The sequence below is a fragment of the Pipistrellus kuhlii genome, unplaced genomic scaffold, assembly GCF_014108245.1.
Source record: "Pipistrellus kuhlii isolate mPipKuh1 unplaced genomic scaffold, mPipKuh1.p scaffold_m20_p_3, whole genome shotgun sequence".
NCBI lineage: Eukaryota > Metazoa > Chordata > Mammalia > Chiroptera > Vespertilionidae > Pipistrellus > Pipistrellus kuhlii.
The window spans coordinates 34,179,973-34,200,782 of NW_023425529.1; the positions used below are offsets into that span (position 1 = coordinate 34,179,973).

General features: G+C 36.5%; 1 protein-coding gene across 5 annotated transcripts in view; it reads right to left on the reverse strand.

Moving 5' to 3' along the window:
- The window catches only part of CPNE8 (copine 8), a 179,514-nt gene that overhangs the window by 134,530 nt on the left and 24,174 nt on the right, over positions 1-20,810 (reverse strand). For 2 of the 5 annotated variants that reach the window (XM_036455438.2, XM_036455444.2), the window contains exons 2-3: positions 17,339-17,379; positions 13,673-13,719 (exon numbers count right to left, since the gene is read on the reverse strand). In XM_036455438.2, the coding sequence (XP_036311331.1) occupies positions 13,673-13,719; positions 17,339-17,379 (88 nt within the window). Of the gene's footprint in view, positions 1-13,672; positions 13,720-15,174; positions 15,558-17,338; positions 17,380-20,810 lie in introns of those variants that run through there. The other 3 variants (XM_036455440.2, XM_036455442.2, XM_036455443.2) reach the window with 3 other exon arrangements.

Genomic DNA, 20,810 nt, shown 5'->3' on the forward strand with positions numbered 1-20,810 from the left:
CTCCAATTCTGGTTCTTACCAAATCTACCCTTTGTCAATAAATGACACCACAAATAAATGGGAGTCATCCTCCTCAACGCCTCCTCATCACTATCTCAGAAATGGTCAATTCCAACTCTAAAACACATCTTCAAGCAATTCTCTTCATAGCTCCTGTCATTAGATTAACTCAAGCTTGCATCTTTCCCATGATCACTTCAAGGGCCTCCTTACTCACATCTCTCTTTATTCTTGTTCTCTCTCAAACTCATCCATATAACATCCAGAGTAATCTTCTAAAAAAATGAAAACACAGAAATGTAATTTCATCACTCTGAAAGTCTTTATTGGTATATTATGGTACTTAAAATAAATATTTTCTTTTGTCTACAGAGCCTAGATCCATCTACCTCTTGACCTTCATCATTGGCCAGTATCCCCTCTTTCTCTTTGCCCCAGCCAGCTGGTCTTCCTTTAGGTCCCCTTGCACACCAAATCCTTTCCATCTTATGGCCTCTGCACCTGCTCTTTCTTCTTCCTAGGATTCTCTTAACCCCACTCTTGCATTGCTGACTTTTTTTTCATCCTTTAAGCCTCTGTTTAGATGTCAGCATTCTGCCTCTATATGACACCCACTTTAAAGTTGGTCCCTACCTCTAAACTTATTCCTCTTATGGAACCTGGCATTTTTTCTTCCATAAAACTTATACTTTGGAATTGCAGTTTTATTTGTTTGCTTGTTTTATATTTCCCTCACCAAACAATTGAGCTCCATGAAGACACAAGACGTACATATATTTGACTTACACTATACAATATTGAACAAATGATTAACTAAAGAAAATATGCAACTTATTGTTCAGAGAAAAAATATCAATGTATTGTATATTAATTTTTTATTAAAATATGTTTACTAGAAGCCCGATGCATGAAGATTCGTGCCAGAATTGACCTTCCTTTCCCTGGATGTCAGCACCACTTTCACTCTGGCCGGAGCCACCTTTACACCTTCCTATGCTGCTCAGAGGCCCAGAGCAACCCAGGCAGCGTGGCGGCTGCTTATGCAAATAAATTGACATATTTCTTGGGTTAATTTGCATACTCACTCCTGATTGGCTGTGGGCATCACAAAAGTATGGCCAATTATCATATTTGTCTATTATTATGTAAGCTATGTTTACAGATAAAAAAGAGAAGGTATACTAAAATATAGATATTACCTTCTAATTATTTTTATTATGTATTTCTGGGTTTTCCTAATGTCTTAAAATTAATATGTTTTACTTTTAAAATCGGAAACATAAACCTTTTAAGTACTACTTCTGTTCCTCATACATTATGATTAGTTCAGCTCATGGGAAATATGTTGGTTCCTTCCCAGAGGCTGTAATTATATTAGCTACCCACCAAGTGATTAATCTTTATGACTTGAAATAAAATTTGTCTTAGCTAATGCCTTATATTACTAAATAAAACTTTTCTAATTGCTAGAAAAATGTAGTTATATACAATGCTATGCAGTTCCAAGGGGGATTAGAATTTTGAAGAAAGACAATTATCAATAATATTTATTATGGCACACATCTAAAAACAGCTATATTTGAAAGAATTGTAACTTATATCCTCAAAAGCCTTTTCTGAATATCAATAATACTGGATTGTCAGAAGTACCTACAAACCTGATTATAATAATCTTTGGCACAACGACCTTATCCAAATATGTGGACAGTCAAGCACTTTTACATAATTGTACAGTATTAAGTTTCATCATCTCACACAATTCAAAAAAATTGTTAGATGTTCTTTTGCTCACCAAAAGTGAAAGTTTTCAGTCATTTGAAAACAAAAGTATGTAAACTGTTACTTTTGACAGAACACAAAACATTGTTTCTTCTAAAACTTTGAGTATAAAATAAAAAACAATTCACAATCAAGACTTTGAAAGTTTTCCTTTGTTTTATGCTTGAGCTAATCGGATAAATACGTACTTTTCCAATTTAAGAACAAATCTTGCAGAAAATGATGAAATGGAAATATTCCTGATTTGTAAATGAACTAATTGTTAGTCTGTTTCAGAGGAGCAGTACTGGAAAGAACATTCATCTATTTATGGCACTAAGCAGATGAACTCTTGTTTTGAGAAAAATGTTCAGAAATGTTTAATATATTGTGAAAGCCCAGAACAACCACCCAGTATCATATTCATTTTTCAACTAAAGTAAAAATGATGAAGTTAAAATGTCACCTGGACCAGCACACATCTTTAATTCAGTTGTTATATTACAATTAAATCTTAATAGTGATGATAGAGAGGACAGTTGTCAGAGATTAGACTCGAGTATTAGATAAACTGAGTAGTGCTGACATACTATTAAGATAAATTCAATAAAAAGAACCTCAGTTTAAGTCTATCCATATTTAACCTGCTTAGAAGATACCAAGTGGAAGCACAGGTACAAGTGTATGAACACAAACTCAAAACTGAAGATTTACATTCTTATACAATTCCTATTGAATGTTAACACTGGGATTACCAGAGAATCCATGGACCTTTTCTTCTAAGAAAAAGAGATAAAGTTTTGTCATGTAACTCATTATTCAAACTTTTTTTTGGGGGGGGGGGGGGGCGGGGGAGGAATAAAAATTAATAATCTTAAATTCAATTATAAGAATTCAAGAGGAAGGAACACTCCCAAGCTCATTCTATGAAGCCAGCATTACCCTAATTCCAAAACCAAAGACAACACAAAGAAGGAGCATTACAGGTCAAAATCCCTCATGAACATGAATGCCAAAATCCTCAACAAAATTCTAGCAAATCGGATCCAGCATTAAGATCATACACCATGACCAAGTAGCATTTATCCCAAGTACCAATTTATACATCACATAAACAAATTAAGACATAAAAATCAGTCATATCAATTGATTCAAAAAAAGCATTTGATAAAAATCCAACACCCTTTCTTGATAAAAACCCTCAGCAAAGTGGGATTAGAGGGTTCATACCTCATCATCATAAAAGGCTTATATGACAAACCTACAGCCAACATCATACTCAATGAACAAAAATTAAAACCATTTCCCCTAAGAAGAACAAGATAGGAATATCCACTTTTACCACTCCTGTTTGACATAGTACTGGAAGTGCTAGCTATAGCAATTAGACAAGAAAAAGAAATAAAAGGTATCAAAACTGGAAAAGAAGACATAAAGTTGTCATTATTCACAAATGATATGATACTGTACATACAAAACCCTAAATACTCCATCAAAAAATTATTAGACTTAATAAATGAATTTGGCAAGGTAGCAGGATACAAAATTAATGCCAAGAAATCTATGGCATTTTAATACACCAATAGTGAATTTACGGAAAGAGAGATTAAAAAACAATTCCATTTACCAGTACACCAAAAAAATTAAGATATCTAGGAGTAAACTTAACTAAGGAGGCAAAAGACATTGCTGGGAAAACTACAGGATACAGAAAAAAGAGATAGAGGAAGACATAAACAGATGGAAGAACATACCGTGTTCATGGATTGGTAGAATCAACATCCTTAAAATGCCTATCCTACCCAAAGCAATCTATAGATTCAATGCACTCACCATTAAAATATCAACAGCATTATTTTACAGACCTAGAATGAATTCTCCAAAAATTCATCTGGAATAAAAATAAATAAATGAATAAATAAATAAATAAATAAATAAATAAATAAACAAATGACCCCAAATAGCTGTAGCGATCCTGAGAAAGAAGAACAAAGTAGAAGGGATCTCAATACTAGACATCAAGCTGTATTACAAAGACACTGTTCTCAAAACAGCCTTGTACTGGCACAAGAACACATATAGAACAATGGAATAGAATAGAGAACCCAGAAATTGACCCAAACCACTATGCTCAATTAATATTTGACAAAGGAGGCAAGAGAAATACAATGGAGTCAAGACAGTCTCTTCAATAAATGGTGTTGAGAAAATTGGACAGATATTTGCAAAAAAATGAAACTAGACAACCAACTTACACCATACACAAAAATAAACTCAAAATAAATAAAGGACTTAAACATAAGACGGGAAACCAGAAAAATCTTAAAGGAATCCACAGGCAGCAAAATCTCAGCATATGCCGAAGCAATACAGTATCTTCACCAATACAGCTCCTAGGGCAATGGAAACTAAAGAGAATAAATGAATGAGACTACATAAAAATAAAAAGCTTCTGCACAGCAAAATAAACCATCAATAAAACAATAAGAAAGCCCACTGCATGGAAGAACATATTGGCCAATGTTATCTCCAATAAGAGTTAATCTCCAACATTCACAGGGAACTCCATACAACTTAACAAAAGGAAGATAAATCACCAAATCAAAAAATTGGCCAATGGCCCTAAATAGATATTTTTTGAAAGAGGACATACAGAAGGCCAAGAGATATATGAAAACATGCTCAAAATCACAATCATCCAAGAGATGCAAATCAAAATGACAATGAGATACCATCTCACACCTGTCAGAATGGCTATCACCAACAAATCAACAAATGGCAAATGCTGGCAAAGATGCAGACTGGTGTAGCCACTATGGAGAACAGTATGGAATTTCCTTAAAAAACTAAAAATGGAACTCCCATTTGACCCAGTGGTCCCACTTCTAGGAATATATCCCAAGAAACTATTGTAGAAACACCAATTAGAAAGGATATATGCATCCCTGTACTCATAGCAGCACAGTTCATCATAGCTAAGATTTGGAAACAGCATAAGTGCCCTTCAGCAAGATAAGTGGATTAAAAACCTAAGGTACATCTACACAATGGAATATTACTCTGCTATGAAAAGGAAGGAACTCCTACCATTTACAACAGTATGGCTGGAACTGGAGAGCATTATGCTAAGCAAATAAGTCAGTTGGAGAAAGATAAATATCACATGATCTCACTCATTTGTAGAATATAATGACCAACATAAACTGATGAACAAAAACAGATCCAGAGACAGAGAAGCATCGATCAGACCCTCAAACCTCAGTGGGAAAGCAGGGGTAAAGGGGAGAGATCAACCAAAAGACTTGTGCGCATGCATATAAGCATAACCAATGGACACAGACACCAGGGGGGTGAGGGCATGAGTGGGAGAGTGGGGGGCAATGGGGGAGATAAGGACATATATGTATACCTTAATCAATAAATAAAATTTTAAAAAAGGAAGAAGACAAGTATAAAATCTGAAGGCTTTATCCAGATCTTACATTATTATAGACCACATGTGTCAAACACAAGGCCCGCGGGCCAAATCCGTCCCGCCAGGCCTTGCAATGTGGCCCGCACCGCGCTGTCATCACTGCACTCCGCTGCGTTTCCATCACAATGACAGTTTATGACTGTTCAGTAAACCATTCGGCCCGCGATTTAGGCTGGATTTTAGATTTTGGCCCCTTCTCTGATTGAGTTCGACACCCCTATTATAGACCAATGTCGCTAATAGAAGTAGATGTATATGTACATACACACACACACAGGGAGGGAGGGAAAGAAGGAGGGAGGGAGGGAGGAAGGGAGGAAGGGAGTGAGGGAGAGAGAATGAGAAGTGACTTCCTTCTAACGTTCTTGGTTAAGACAGAACATCTCACATACGGGATTATTTTCACTTTTTAGGATCTTCTATTTTTAGGAATGAACCTGAATTATTAACCATCAAAAAAAGATACCTTAATGTCACTGTAATTGTTATACATAAAATATAGAAAGGACTAAACTTCATCAATTTTTTAAATTAGATTATTTAATGTTAAAACCTTATTTAAAACATTTTAACATTAAATATACTTTTAAAATATTTTAAGGTACTGCTTTTACCAGGACTTTGCTTGCTGTTAATCCTGTGATTAGTGACATGTTTTAACATTAATAAAAAGGGTGAGGGGGAGAAAATGGACTCAATTTATCCATTAGGTTCTTACCGGTGATTATAAGTTAATTTTATCACAGATCTGTTAGCTTATCATTTATGTGATTCAAAATATTTTAAATAAATTGGGCAGATTATTATTTTAATTGTTTTAAGTTAAATTAGATTGCTCAATTATTTTAAATTAGATTATTTTATTTAGATGGATATTTAAATTCTATTGAAAACAAACTTTCCAAATATCACACCAACCCTGTTATTGGTGAGCATTTAAAAGCAATTCTTCACACATACACAATAAAGGTTGTTGACTGACAATTATTAAAAAGTAGGCAATAATATATTTAAAATATTCAAAACTACATTTCATAAATTTCTCAGAAATTCTCCCAATTAATCATTCCTATAATTTGTCCTAACTTAGTGTCTCGCCAGATACAAAAGTAAACCCATTCTGGAATAAATATAAAATCAACCAAAGCCTCAACTTATCTCTAATTTGTGCTATTCAATATTCAGTGATTATTACAAATTTGTCAATTATATCTTAATAAAATTGGGGGAAAATCTAAAATAAAATGAAAATTTCAAGACTAATCTACAGCACTTTGTCCAAGACTAACATGGCTGACATGGAAATATAAATGAGTGTGCATAATAATTTCCTTAAGGACACACAATGTATTTTGCAAAAACAGTAACACCTTAAGACTGACTATGCATGCCATAAGATATATTAGTTTTACAAAGTTTTTTCAACCACATGCTGCCCAACTGTGCTTGCAAGGAAACATCAAATGTCTTCTGCTACAACCCCATCAATCAGTCACAGTGGAGAAGTCATGCTACCTACAGTGAGAACTCTTCAAGTGTCTGATGTAATATGATCCATACAGAGCAAACACATGCTCAGCAGCACAGTATGGTTTAAATGTTGTTTTAAAAAAGAGACAAGAAAACCTAACCAAGCAAAAATATTCACTTGTTCTGCAACAGGACCCGCAGTACTTTGGCACAGTGCTGCCCAAAGACTATGGGGCACTTCCTCTTTTCTATGTCAATAACTTGAGATATTTCACTATCATGGTTCCATAGAACAAAAAGGAGAAAATGAATATTCCTAAGTTCTAAGAAGTAAATAGAATGTTTTCAACAGATGCAATAATTCAAATTCCAAAATATGCTGTTAAAGTTTTGATAAAAAGCAACACAGCCCAGCTGGCAGAGCTCAGTGGTTAAGCATTGACCTATGAACCAGTAGGTCAAGGTTCAATTCCTGGTCAGGGCGCATGCCCAGGTTGAGGGCTCCATCCCCAGTAGGGCTGTACAGGAGACAGCCGATCAATGATACTTTCTCATCATCAATGTTTTTATCTCTCTTTCTCTCTCTCTCTCTCTCTCTCTCTCTCTCTCTCTCTCTCTCTCTCTCTCTCTCTCTCTCTCTCTCTCTCTCTCTCTCTCTCCTTCTCCCTCTCTGAATAAAAGGATAAAAAACAGCACAAGCATTTGGTTCTCAAAACTAATTAGCATCCCACATAAATGTCCTCACATGAAAACTGTGACCTTTGTACCAAAATGGTTCTGAAGGGATTCTTCCAACTCATAAATTCTGAAAGCATGAGCAGTGTGTGCCCATGTTTGAGGCTATCGTCAAATTTATCCTTTCAACAAATAGTAACTGAGCATCTTCTAAGATTAAAGCCCTATCCCAAATGCAGGAGCACGGAGCTTGACCTTTCGGGAGCACTGAGTTAAGAAGCGAAGGTAAGATGTAAAAGAAAATGTTGTTTGTTGAATGATATACAGTAGAAGGTGACAAGGACCTGAAGGAAGATACAGAAGTTATGGAATTTCAAAGGTGCAAGGAGGAAATTCTAGTTGTAAAGGTAAGAAAAGACCAATAGGTAAAGTAACGTTTAAACTGAGCTATGAAGAATGGTCTCATCCTTTCGGGAGATGGTGTTTATATATCATAGAGAGACTATTCAGTATGGAGATGAGTGAGTGTGACAATAGCTCACTGTCAATGGAATGCAGCAGAGACAGTGTCTATGGTAGGGGTGTCGAACTCAATCAGAGAAGGGGCCAAAATCTAAAATCCAGCCTAAATCGCGGGCCGAATGGTTTACTGAACAGTCATAAACTGTCATTGTGATGGAAACGCAGCGAAGTGCAGTGATGACAGCGCGGTGCGGGCCACATTGCAAGGCCTGGCGGGACGGATTTGGCCCGCGGGCCTTGTGTTTGACACATGTGGTCTATGACCATCAGCACATGGCAGTAGATTTGCCTTCAAACTACAATCACTGTGGGTTACAAACTTACTTCGGCTTTCTTTCTTTCATCACATACTAACTTAGGAAATCTGGAACCGACTCCATAGTTTTGCATGTTTAAAAGTAATTTGCAAAATAGTTTACTAATGGATAACTAAAATTTAATGCAAAGGAGTTAATTGCAACATTTTCAGAAGCTCTCGAAGTAAAGTGTGCATCCTTAGGGATGTTACTTTGCTATTTCCACTTGCCACTAAGAGGTTTTCCTATTTTCATAATTTATGGCACTTAAGTATTATTTCTAGCTTCAAAATCACTATGAACTAAAATATAATTTTTGTTTTAAAAGATCCATTACTTTGAGAGCTTTTGATAATTCACAATCATTAAGTAGAATTTCCTGATGATATGTGGATAATTCTAATAGTGTCAGAGATAATTTTAAAATTGGAGATTTCAGCTATAGAATAAATTAAAATAATATTTCTATCACTTTATTTGGCGTATTTGTTTCAACGTATGTTAGGTTCCTTTTTATTTTTCATTCCTTTTTAATATCTAAAAGTAATTCATCCCAGAACATAAAATCATGTGGCTAGTTACAACATATTTTTCAAGAATACATTTAAATTCAAATACAAACACATCTCTATTATTGATATAGCGCTGACACCTAAGTCAGTAATTTAATTGCATAAACATACTGATGTTCCTGATAAAATTCTCCAACAATATTGCATGCTCCTTGAGGTAGAAATATTGTCTATTTTAAAATTTTACACATCACTACAGCTGAGAGCCACCCAGTAAATATAGGTTAAATTGATAAATGAGCAGGTATATTTAAAATTATTAATCAAGCCTCTATAATATCATTTTACTTGTCTAATTCCAAATATCCTGAGAATAATTATCAAGGCTGTTCAAACCAGTCCTCCACACTTGGGCATATGAATTATCTTAAGCTGAAAGAAATCGAGACCTTGTGGACTCAAGAGAAACCTCTCCCTTAAAGAATTTAAATAAGGGCCCCTATTCATAAAAAGAATTACCACCAGTAATAACTTTTTATGACCTGTCTATAGGACAGGGCAAACTTTTTATTTTAATATATTTTACTGATTTTTTTTACAGAGAAGAAGGTAGAGGGATGGAGAGCTAGAAACATCGATGAGAGAAAAACATTCATCAGCCACCTCCTGCACAACCCCTACTGGGGATGTGCCTGCAACCAAGTTACATACCCTTGACTGAAATTGAACCAGGGACCCTTCAGTCCACAGGCAGATACTCAACCCAATGAGCCTAACCAGTTAGGGCAAACTTTTAATTATTGACCAGGTGTGTTTCTTATCATCCTGCAATGACCTTCCTCACCTCTGAAGCCCTAAGTTGCTTTACCTCATCCTTAGCTCAGAATGCCACATATATCTCATTTTACCTTTGTGTAGCTGAACCCCTGGTATGTTGGGTCTGTAACTCTCCCATGCATGTGGTGTTCCCATATGTACATCTGTAATTAAATTTGAACGTTTTCTTTTGTTAATCTGCCTCCTCTCTATTTGATTATTAGACCAATCAGAAGAAGTCAGAAGGGTGGAGGAAAGTCCCCCCCAACCCACTTCCCTACACACACACTTTATTGTACTGGTTTTTGCTATTATATTCTAAAATAATGTACAATACAATACTTAAAAGATACTTGGGTGGGCTGATGTGTACCCACCATAAAGTCATAGACTTGGGAGGAAATTAGAGCTAATCAAGTGCAACTTCTTACTTGGTGAATCAGTCTACCACCTGTCTGAATGCAAGACAACCACCAGAATCCCAGGGTACCATTCTAAAAACCCATTCTACTGTGGGATACTCTCAATGTTACAAATGTCTTCTTCACCGTGGACTACATAAAGCCTCTTTGTCCTTCCATCCTTTGGGCCAAATTTTTTCTTTGCCTTTTTGTTTGTTTGTTTCAATGTCAAGTAAGTATAGCCCCATTTCTAAATGAAAATAAAAATTTGAGGGTAATTATTATGACTATTCTATTCAGAGTCTTTGTATTTTTCAGGTTAAACATTCATTCATTGATATAACATAGCTTCCACACCTTTCTTCAAGATGGTACCCCTCCTTCTTAAATACACATTTGGCATTTGAATGGCTGAAAAAGAACACTCTAGATCTGCTCCCGCCAAAGCAAAATACAATCGTGTTTGATTCAATGACACGAAATTGCCAACACAACCATTTTTGACCTACAAAAATGACAATTTCGTATAGCTCCACATAATAGCATTATCTTCCTTGATGTAAGGACTGCACATCCATCAATGAATCCTCAGATTGCATTAGCTTTTTAGCAGCTGTATAACATCACAGCTTTATATTAGGTTTGAGGCCAAGTAAATCCCTTAGGTCATTTTCCCATCAACTTGTGCAATGAATTTTAAGGAATTTATAATGCAAGAATTTACTTACCTGCCACTTACTGGTTTTATTATGCTTATGAAAATTTTTTGAACTCTTAGAGTTCCAATGATCCGAAATCATCTAGTGCTTACTATATGCCAGACACGTAGTCATTATGAGTGGTTCACATTTCTTCCTCGGAGTAACCACACGAGCTAGAATCATTATCTTGTTCCCCACATTACAGAGGGGAACAGAGACACTGAGAGGACAGGTGCACTCCCTTAATCGTTCTATTACGCTGGCGCTCAAAATAAGGAAACTCTCTTCCTCAAGCGGTTTGGGATAATTGAATTATATACATAGCGTATTTCACTTTTCCATCTCTTTCCTTATTGAACATGTTCAATTACCTGCTAAATGCCAGAGATTGTAGCTGCGAAATGCTTGTCTCTTGCACCTGGCATTTCCTTTCCATTCTTGCAGGTCATTTTCTAGTTCTTAACATTTTAATTCTTTAGCAATTCTGCCTATTGAAATTGCCTCTTGACTGGTATTCCCCATATTGTCCATCTGCCTTCCATCACTCTATATGATTCTGTGTCCAATTTCTGGTCACCGTCTCAATTTCTATTTTGTTTTTATAACCCCATTTAAGTATTATTGCCTCTTACTAGTACTTTCTATTCCTTCAAAGAGAAAAAACAAACAGGTAAAATATCGTTTCCTGTTTTTACTTTTATTTATTTATTTTGTCCCATCACCATGTATCCCCCATAGACTCTCTTCCACCTCCCCCCAAACCAGTCACCAGGCTATTGTTTGTAAGTAAACCATTTTCCCTTAAATAGTAGGCCTTCCTCTCCTATTGTCTTTCCTTCAGAGTCAAACCTAACAGAGTAAGTATAAAGCTCCAAAGATCAATTTATAGAATGTGCTTCCATTATAAAACCAAAATATAAAGGTTGGGATAAGAAAAGGGTTCTGGAAAGCAAGGTGGTTGAATAGCAGAGGCACTGAAGCCAGATGGCCTGGGTGGAAATCTCTTCTCTGTCTTTTAGCACTGGGTAATCCTTGTCAAATCACTAAGCTTCCTGTGCTTCCGTTTCCTTGGGGGTAAAATAAGGATGAAAATAATATCTACCCCTCAGGGCTGTTGTGCAAATTAAATTAGTCAATATATCTAAAGCGCTTACAACATCGGTCATTATTATCACAAAAGACTTTGTAAATCAAGTTAGAAATCTGTATCTCATTGTTTAAGCATCAGATCATTAAGTATGTGCTTTGGTCCAGATGCCCATTCCTGAACCTATGGGTCTTATCTCAGCTCCTTTATTGGCCCCTCAAGTAAAGCTATTTTCTAAGCACTCCTGGTAAATGCTCAGCCCTATCTAAGCTGACCTATGGTCAGTCAGCAGTTCCACCACATGGTCCCAGACCTTTGAGAAAATGAACTGCAGAGCAAATCACAAAAGAAAAGCATATCCCTCAGGAAAATAATCAAAGGAATAACTAGAGCAACAAGAGAAAGGGACAGCCGAAACCGGTTTGGCTCAGTGGTAGAACATTGGTCTGCGGACTGAAAGGTCCCGGGTTCTATTCCAGTCAAGGGCATGTACATTGGTTGCGGGCACATCCCCAGGGGGGGGGGTGCAAGAGGCAGCTGGTCGATGTTTCTCTCTCATCGACGTTTCTAGCTCTCTATCTCTCTCCCTTCCTCTCTGTAAAAAATCAATAAAATATATTTTTTTAAAAAGAGAGGGACATAGACTCGTAAGAAAACCCAAGGTAACATGGGTCTAAATAAAGAAGACGGCTTATCTGAGATTTTTTTTTTTTTATAAAAAAGAATTCATAACACTCAATAACCAATTAAATGTGAAGGTGTAGGAAGGAAGTCAAGGATGGCTGCTAAAATTGCAGCTGGATATTTTGGCTGGTGATGTTATCAGCTACATTTGGAGGGAAGAAGAAGCAAGCCTGGTGAGCTGACACTTGTATATGCAGAGTTTGGCATAAATATTGAACAACCAGAAGCAATTAGATAAGAGAAACTGGTGCTCAGTATCCCACCTACCCATTATCAGTAGAGACACTTTATTTTAATTGGTTTGTTCTCTCATTTTCAAGGATACCGTGTTTCCCCGAAAATAAGACATCCTCCAAAAATAAGACCTAGCGCATGGAAAGATAAGACATCCCCTGACAATAAGACCTAGCGCAACTTTGGGGGAAAAAATTAATATAAGACACTGTCTTATTTTCGGGGAAACAGGATAGATTATAACGATCTACGCTTGCCCTCTCTCTCACGATTGAGACACATGGGTAAAATGGCTGGCCGCAAAGCAATCTGTGGCAACAAATAGCATGGATCTCACCAGGGAAATCTCACCAGAAACTGTAACCTCATTAAAACAACGCACTAAATTCCTGGGGTAACCAGCAGCTACAAGCAGACGGAAAGGCCTTTCATTTGAACATGCTCCCCTCCCCTCCAGCATCCATGCTTTCATCGGAACCTAGACATACATTAGAAAGCAAATGGACTAAAACAGAAATGCTGCTTCCTTGCTTTTGCTCTACTAAACAAAGTATATTTGTATTAGGAAACTGAGTTTCTACTTTATTTTCAAATAATAAGTTACTAAATGGCAATAAACAGATGATAGTTGATATCACCCTCGCACATTTAAACCCCCCCCCCCTTAAAATGATATTTTAGAAATTCAGCAGTTGACCTATAAAAGTGAGACCAGTTAACATAAGTATTGTAAAACATTAAATTTACTTTAGACTGAGAAAAATACAAGTTTCAAGACTAGAATATTACACAGGAAAGTCATAAATGAGCCAAATATTCAGGATTATTAAAAATAAAACACAACAGTTACTTTCACAAACTGAAGTAGAAATTCAATCTTTGGGTTTAAAAAGATTTAAAACAACTAAAAACAGAAAAGTATAACCCTCAAATGTAACTTATAACCTGTCTTCCAACACAGTGATTTTAAAAAATGTTTAATTCTGCCCGGCTAGCTCAGTCGGTAGAGCATGAGACTCTTAAAAAATGTTTAATTCTTACCTCTCTCCATTCTTTGTTTCCAACTCCTTGTGTATATAAGACACAAACTACAAAAGATGAAAAAAATATATATGTCATTTATAAAAATCAGGTATGCATGCATAATTTATGTTTCAACTGTCCAAAAACAACACTAAAATTAATTCCTAATTCCCAGCCCTCCTCTTTCCAGAAAATTGCTAATAAATCATTAAATGGCTGATTTAAAAAAAAGAAAAAGAAAAAAGAAAAAACTATATCAGATCTCTAGAACTTAATTATATATAGAGCTTGGCACATAAAAATATAATTGCAATTTACTAATGTCTCTATATTGGCTAAAGATGTAGATAACTTTTGAAACTATGGTTTAACAATTTAAAACATTTCAGTATACTACTAGACATAAATCAGAAGTTTTTCCTAAATACCTATTGTACTCAAAGCCATCACAGGAAAGACAACCTTGAACAAATTATACACTATTTAATTTTTTGCTACTCCCATCCTCAATAGTGTCATACCTATTTTATTGTGCTTTGTGGATATTGCATATTTATTTTTTACAATAAAAGGTTTATGACAACCCTGTGAGTCAATTGGTACCATTTCTTCAACAGCATTTGCTCACTTAGTGCCTCTATGTCACATTTAGGTAATTCTCTCAATATTGCAAATATTTTCATTATTGTTAATTTGATTTTAGTGATCTGTGATCTTTGATGATACTATTATAATTGTTACTATTATAATTGTTCTGGGGTGCCAATGTAAGAAGGCAAACTTAATTAATAAATGTTGGTTCTGACTGTTCCGCCTACCAGTCCTTCCCAGCCTTTCTTCCTTTCCTTGGGCCTCCCTCTTTCCTGAGACACAACTACAGTGAAGTTAGGCCAATTGGTAACCATGCAATGGCTCCTCAATATTCAAGTGAAAGAAAAAGTTGTATGACTCTCACTTTAATCAAAAGCTAAAAATGATTAAGCTGAGTGAGGAAGATCTGTCAAAAGCCAAGACAGGCTCTAAGCCTCTTGTGCAGTTAGCCAAGTTGTAAATGCAAAAGGAAAAGTTATTGAAGAAAATTAAAAGTGCTATTCCAGTGAACACACAAATGAGAAAAAAGCAAAACATCCTTATTGCTGAGTTGGAGAAAGTTGAAGTGGTTTGGTCAGATCAAATCAGCCACATCGTTCCCTTAAGCCAAAGCCTCATCACTCCAGTTCGCTGAGGGCTGAGGGCGATGAGGAAGCTGCAGAAGAAAAGTCTGAAGCTAGTCGAGCTTGATTCATGAGGTTTCAGGAAAGAAAAGGAATGCCTGGCTTTAAGGTTTCAAAAGACAGACTAGTTCTCTCGTTAGGGGCTAAAGCAGCAGGTGATTTAAAAGTAAAGCCAATGCTCATTTACCATTTGGGAAATCCTAGGGCCCTTAGGAATTATGCTAAGTCTACAACAAAACCTAGATGACAGCACATCTGGTTACAACACGATTTACTGAATATTTTAAACCCATTCTTGAGACCTACTGCTCAGACGAGAAAAGATTCCTTTCAAAATATTACTGCTCATCCACACTCCAGGTAGTCATCCAAGAGCTCTGCTGGAGATATGAGATGAGTGGTTCTTGTTTTCATGCCTGCTAACACAACAGTCATTTTCAGCCACGGATCAAGGAGTGATGTCAACTTTCAGGTCTTATTATTTAAGAAATATAGTTCATAGGCGAGAGCTGCCATAGATAGTGATTCCTCTGTTGCATCTGGGTGAAACAAATGGAAATACTCCTGAGAATTATTCACCATCTAGATGCCATTAAGAACTTTTCTGATTCATGGGGCAAGAGCAAAATATCAACATGAACAGGAGTTTGAAAGAAGCTGACTCCAGTGGATGATGCTGAGGAGTCCGTGACCTCAGCAGAGGAAGTGATTGCAGATGGGGTGGAAATAGCCAGAGGTCTGGCATCAGAAGTGCAGTCTGAAGATGTGACTGATTGCTGTGATCGCATCATAAAACTTTAACAGATGAGGAGTTGCTTCTCATGGATGAGCAAAGAAAGTGGTTTCTGGAAATGGAATTTACCCCTACTTAAGATACAGTGAAGTCTGGTGAAATAGCAACACAGGATTTAGAATATTACATAAACATGTACATAAAGCAGCATCAAGGCTTGAAAGGATTGACTTCAATTTTTTTTAAATATATTTTATTGATTTTCCACAGAGAGGATGAGAGAAGGATAGAGAGCTAGAAACATCTATGAGAGAGAAACATCGACCAGCTGCCTCCTGCACACCCCACAACCAATGTACATGCCCTTGACTGGAATCGAACCTGGGACCTTCCAGTCCGCAGACTGATGCTCTATCTGCTAAGCCAAACCTGTTTTGGTTGACTTTAATTTTTAAAGAAGTCCTAGTATGAGTAAATGCTATCAAATAGTACTGCATGCTACAGAGAAATTGTTCATGAAGAGTCAACTGATGCGCCAAGCTTCTTTGTTGTCTTATGTTAAGAAATTCCCACATCCATCCCAACCTTTACCAACCACCACCCTGATCAATCAGTAGCCATCAACTTCAAGGCAAGACCTTCCAGCAGCCAAAAAATTACTTCTCACTGAAAGCTCAAATAATGGCTAACATTTGTTAATATATTATTTTTTAATTAAGATGTGTATACTTTTAGACATAATACTATTGCACACTTAATAGACTACATCATAGTGTAAACATAACCTTTTATATGCACTGGGATACAAAAAAAAAATCTGTGTGACTTTATAGAGATACTCGTTTTATTGTGGTGGTCTGAAACTGAACCATCCATCCAACGTGTATTTCCAAGGTAAGCCATATTTGTAAACAGGTAAGAAATCCTGTCAACCATAAAGAGAGGTTTCAAATAGGAGATTAGAGTTTGGGGTAAAGATTAAGGGATTAAAAAATAAGTCCCACTTACTTGTCAAATGAGCTACAGAAAATTTTAATACCCTCAAATTATAATGCCATTTCCCAATGACTACCTTAAGAATTTATAACATCTGACAAAACCTTTATCCTATAATTAAATCACATTTTTTTTCATGCTTTTGTAGAGATGGAGAGCTGTTGGATATCAACTTCTAAATAATCCACAATTTGTACTAACTGATTTATACATTAATTTGGCTGTTTTCTAATTCAAACTATTTTTTATTTTATTTTACAAATGATCTCTGATATTCAAAATCTCTATTTAGGAATAAAAAAATTTCAGATCATACAAGATGTTATATATTTCATGTAGTTATATATGCCTTATATATGCTTTCATTTACAAAAAAAGAAAAAGAAAAGACTATTACTCTGTGACTAAAACACTTAAAGTCATGGCCCATACGATTATTATTATTTTCAAATATGATTTCTGCCATATGGCCATAGCATGAGACTGCAATTCAAAGGTGAACTGTCCTGCATTGGAGTTATCTGCACTTCCATCCTATTCTCAAAAAGCTGAGCAACTCCCTCTTTAGGTAGAGTACTGCCCAGGGAGATGAACACACAGGGCTTGAGTCCATTCCCCTTCTTTCTTTCCAGGCTTTAAAACAAATATTTAAACAAAAATGATGAGCTCCATACAATTTTTGCAAAATCAAAAAGTAAAATAAGTAGACAGACTATCAAAAGCAAGTAAACAGATACTTACTTGGATCAGATTTAGAAAATGTGTCTCTGTCAAGAAGATTTCTGTTGAATAAAAAAAAAATGTTAGGTGAATATGAGGCCAAAATATTTATCCTATTTAATAAAAAAGTAATATGCAAATTGACCATCACTTCAACACACAAGATGGCCATGCCCATGTGGTAAAGATGGCTGCCCCATGTGGCACAAGATGGCTGCCACAAGATGGCCTGCAGGGGAGGGCATTTGGGAGGGACCAGGCCTGCAAGGGAGGACTTGTTTTGGGGGCGGGAGGGGGGGGGGGGCCCAGGTATGCAGGGGAGAGCAGTTTGAAGGATACCAGGCCAGCAAGGAAGGAAAAGTTAGGGGTGACTGAGTCAGCAAGGAATAGCAGTTGGGAGGGACCAGGCTTGCAAGGACAGTTTGGGGGGGGGGGGGGCCGGAGAGGCCTGCAGGGAAGGACAGTTTGGGGGGACCCAGGCCTGCAGGGGAGGGCAGTTGGGGGGAATAATGCCAAAAGGGGAGGACAGTTGGGGGGAACCAGGCTTGCAGGGGAGGTCAGTTGGGGGGAATCATGCTAGAACGGGAGGACAATTGGAAGGGACTAGGCCTATAGAGGAGAGCAGTTAGGAGAAACCAGGCCTACAAGGGAGAGCAGTTAGGGGAAACCAGGCCATCAGGGGAGGGCCATTAGGGGTGACTGGGCCAGCAGGGAATGGCAGTTGAGCGGGCTCGGGCCTGCAAGAACGACAGTTGAGGAGGGAGGAACCAGGCCTGCAGGGGAGGGCAGTTGGAGAGAATCATGCCAGAAGGGGAGGACAGTTGGGGGGACCAGGCCTACAGGGGAGAGCAGTTAGAGGAAACAAGGCAGGCAGGGGAGGACAGTTAGGGGTGACCAGACCAGCAGGGGAGGGCATTCGGGGGCAATTCGGCCAGTAGGGGAGCAGTTAGGCATCTATCAGGCTGTCAGAGGAGTAGTTAGAGACTGTTCAGGCTGGCAGGCAGAAGCGGTTAGGGGCTATTAGGCAGGCAGGCAGGTGAGTGGTTGGGAGCCAGCAGTCTAGGATCGGGGCTAAACAGGCAGTCATACATCCCTCGAGGGGTCCCAGATTGGGTTCAGGGTGGGCTGAAGGACACACACATAACCTCATGTACGAATTTCGTGCACCGGGCATCTAGTATAAATATATACATGTACATATACATATACATATACATATACATATACATATACATATACATATAATGCGTATATATTATATGTAATATATTATAGATGTATATAGAGTACACACACAGAACCAAATAAAAACTCGCCACAGATCTGCCTGTATTTATTCAAAAGACATCACTGGAGTTTGGGAAGCCAGGGGGGTTTATTTGTTCAGCCTTGCACTGCACTTAGCTGATAACAAGACTTGCCACAGTCTAAGATGAAAATCCTTTGACAGAATTAACTTTTAGATTTCCTTTTATTCCTTCATTAATGAGTACACAGATACTCAAAAATGTTTCCTGAATTGAACTGTGAGTTGTTACTAATGCAGAAGTGTTTGGGATTCAGAGCATGTGATCACATTAGTCCCTGGCATTAGAAGGCAAAAGTGAAGCACCATATACTGACATGCCTGCCATCAAGCCTGATGAGCTTCATGTTGCTATTATACAATAGTTTGGATATTTAAGATGCATATGCACAGAACTTGCTTGAAGATTCTTCTCAGGAGAGGAAATGATTAAAAAGGTAGACAAGGCCATTACTAGAATGTATTTATTCTATTCTTTACAGATATTTCTACTTTTACAACAATAAAAATGGGTAATCAGAAAATGTCGATGCCTGGATTTCTCTGGTATTGAAATATCCTCTTAAATTCAATGACTAGTAATTTAGCCCTTTCCCCTATGCTTATAATAAAGAATATAAAAAAGTTAAGTTCACAATGCTCTGATTAATAAGGCAGATAATTATTTTTTTTAATCTAAAACTAATTTTTTCTAAAAAGTCATCCTTTGAAGCTATAACCTTGTCTAAAAAACTTGGCCATCCAAAATGATGACTTGAAGGTTATAAAAGTTAAATTTGTACTCCATACTCAACCTTCATTAATTAGTAATAACTTATAATACATAAATTATATTTCCATACTTAATATTTATAAGAATCCCATGTTGAAGCTGTCTTATTCCTCCACAAGGTCTGTTACTTGTGTGCATTTATCTGTCTGTCCTTGGTATTTGAAAGGTTTCCTTGTTTTCATATCAATTTTATATTCTTTTAGTTATTTATATTCCTAGAAAAAAATATCAGCCATATCTATATTTGGAATTAAATCAGATTCAAAGATCACTAGTCAGAAATCAAATTAAAATAATCTTTCTGTCCCCTAAAAGCAGACACCATGACTCAGCAATGGTTGGTAAACAGTAAATTAAAACATTTCCAATTGAGAAATTACTGTGATATATTTACAAAAAGTAGTTCTCCACTTATGGAGAAATTCTCCAGCCCTTCCTGTGTTTCCAGTTTTTGCTAATTAAGTATCCTTAAAAAAATGTAATTCAGCTTTCTTTTACAGTTCATATATATCAAGGAGAGATGACAGAGGAAAACAGGGCAGAGTCGGGACTCAAAACCCATCTTATATGCTTATTTAAAAAAAATAATTTGATTTTGATCACAAATATAAAATAATGGTTTTCTAGCAACAAAAAAATAAATAGTCTTAATCAGAGACTTTACTGGTCAATTGTTTCTACCAGACATATGATCCATAAAACATAATGGTAAAGTCAAAAACAAAGAAACAAAAAGCCTTAAATCTTTTATATGAAGAGAAATAAAATTCTTCATAACGTAGTCCCTGAAATGTACAATTTAAATTTCCCATTGTTATCTGTTGATAAATTTTATCTATTCTTTAGTTATATGAATGTAATAGGATCTCTGACTATATTTAATTTCCAAAGACTACTTACCCAAACATATACAATTTGAAAAGTTTGGGAAAGACAAGTATTCTTAAATTATATATATATATATATATATATATAGTGCAAAATGCCAGTGATTGTCAAAATATATCATCCAGGTTGGATTTATAAAAGGAATATAAGATTTTTACCTTCCCAAATTCTATTAGAAACAAAGCACATTCACACTAAGCAAAATGAGTTAGGTATTGCTGCAAAGACCGTTTCATCAGAAAACAAAGTATGCTGAGGCTCAGAGACTGAGTAAATGAATGAATAAGAGCACACAGCCCAGGATGGGATAATCCAATGCAGCCAATGCCTTCTGAATCCAATTGCCCTGTTCTTTACAAAATGCTACACAGTCTGGAGAAATCCAGAAGAAACAACTTATTTTCCTGTGAATGTCAGAAATATAGTAGGATTCCAAAATATAACTATTGGTTGAGTTACTAGAGTGTAAAATAAAATACATTCTAGTTCATGGATTGATCTGAAGAGAGAGGCTGCCTACAGAATGA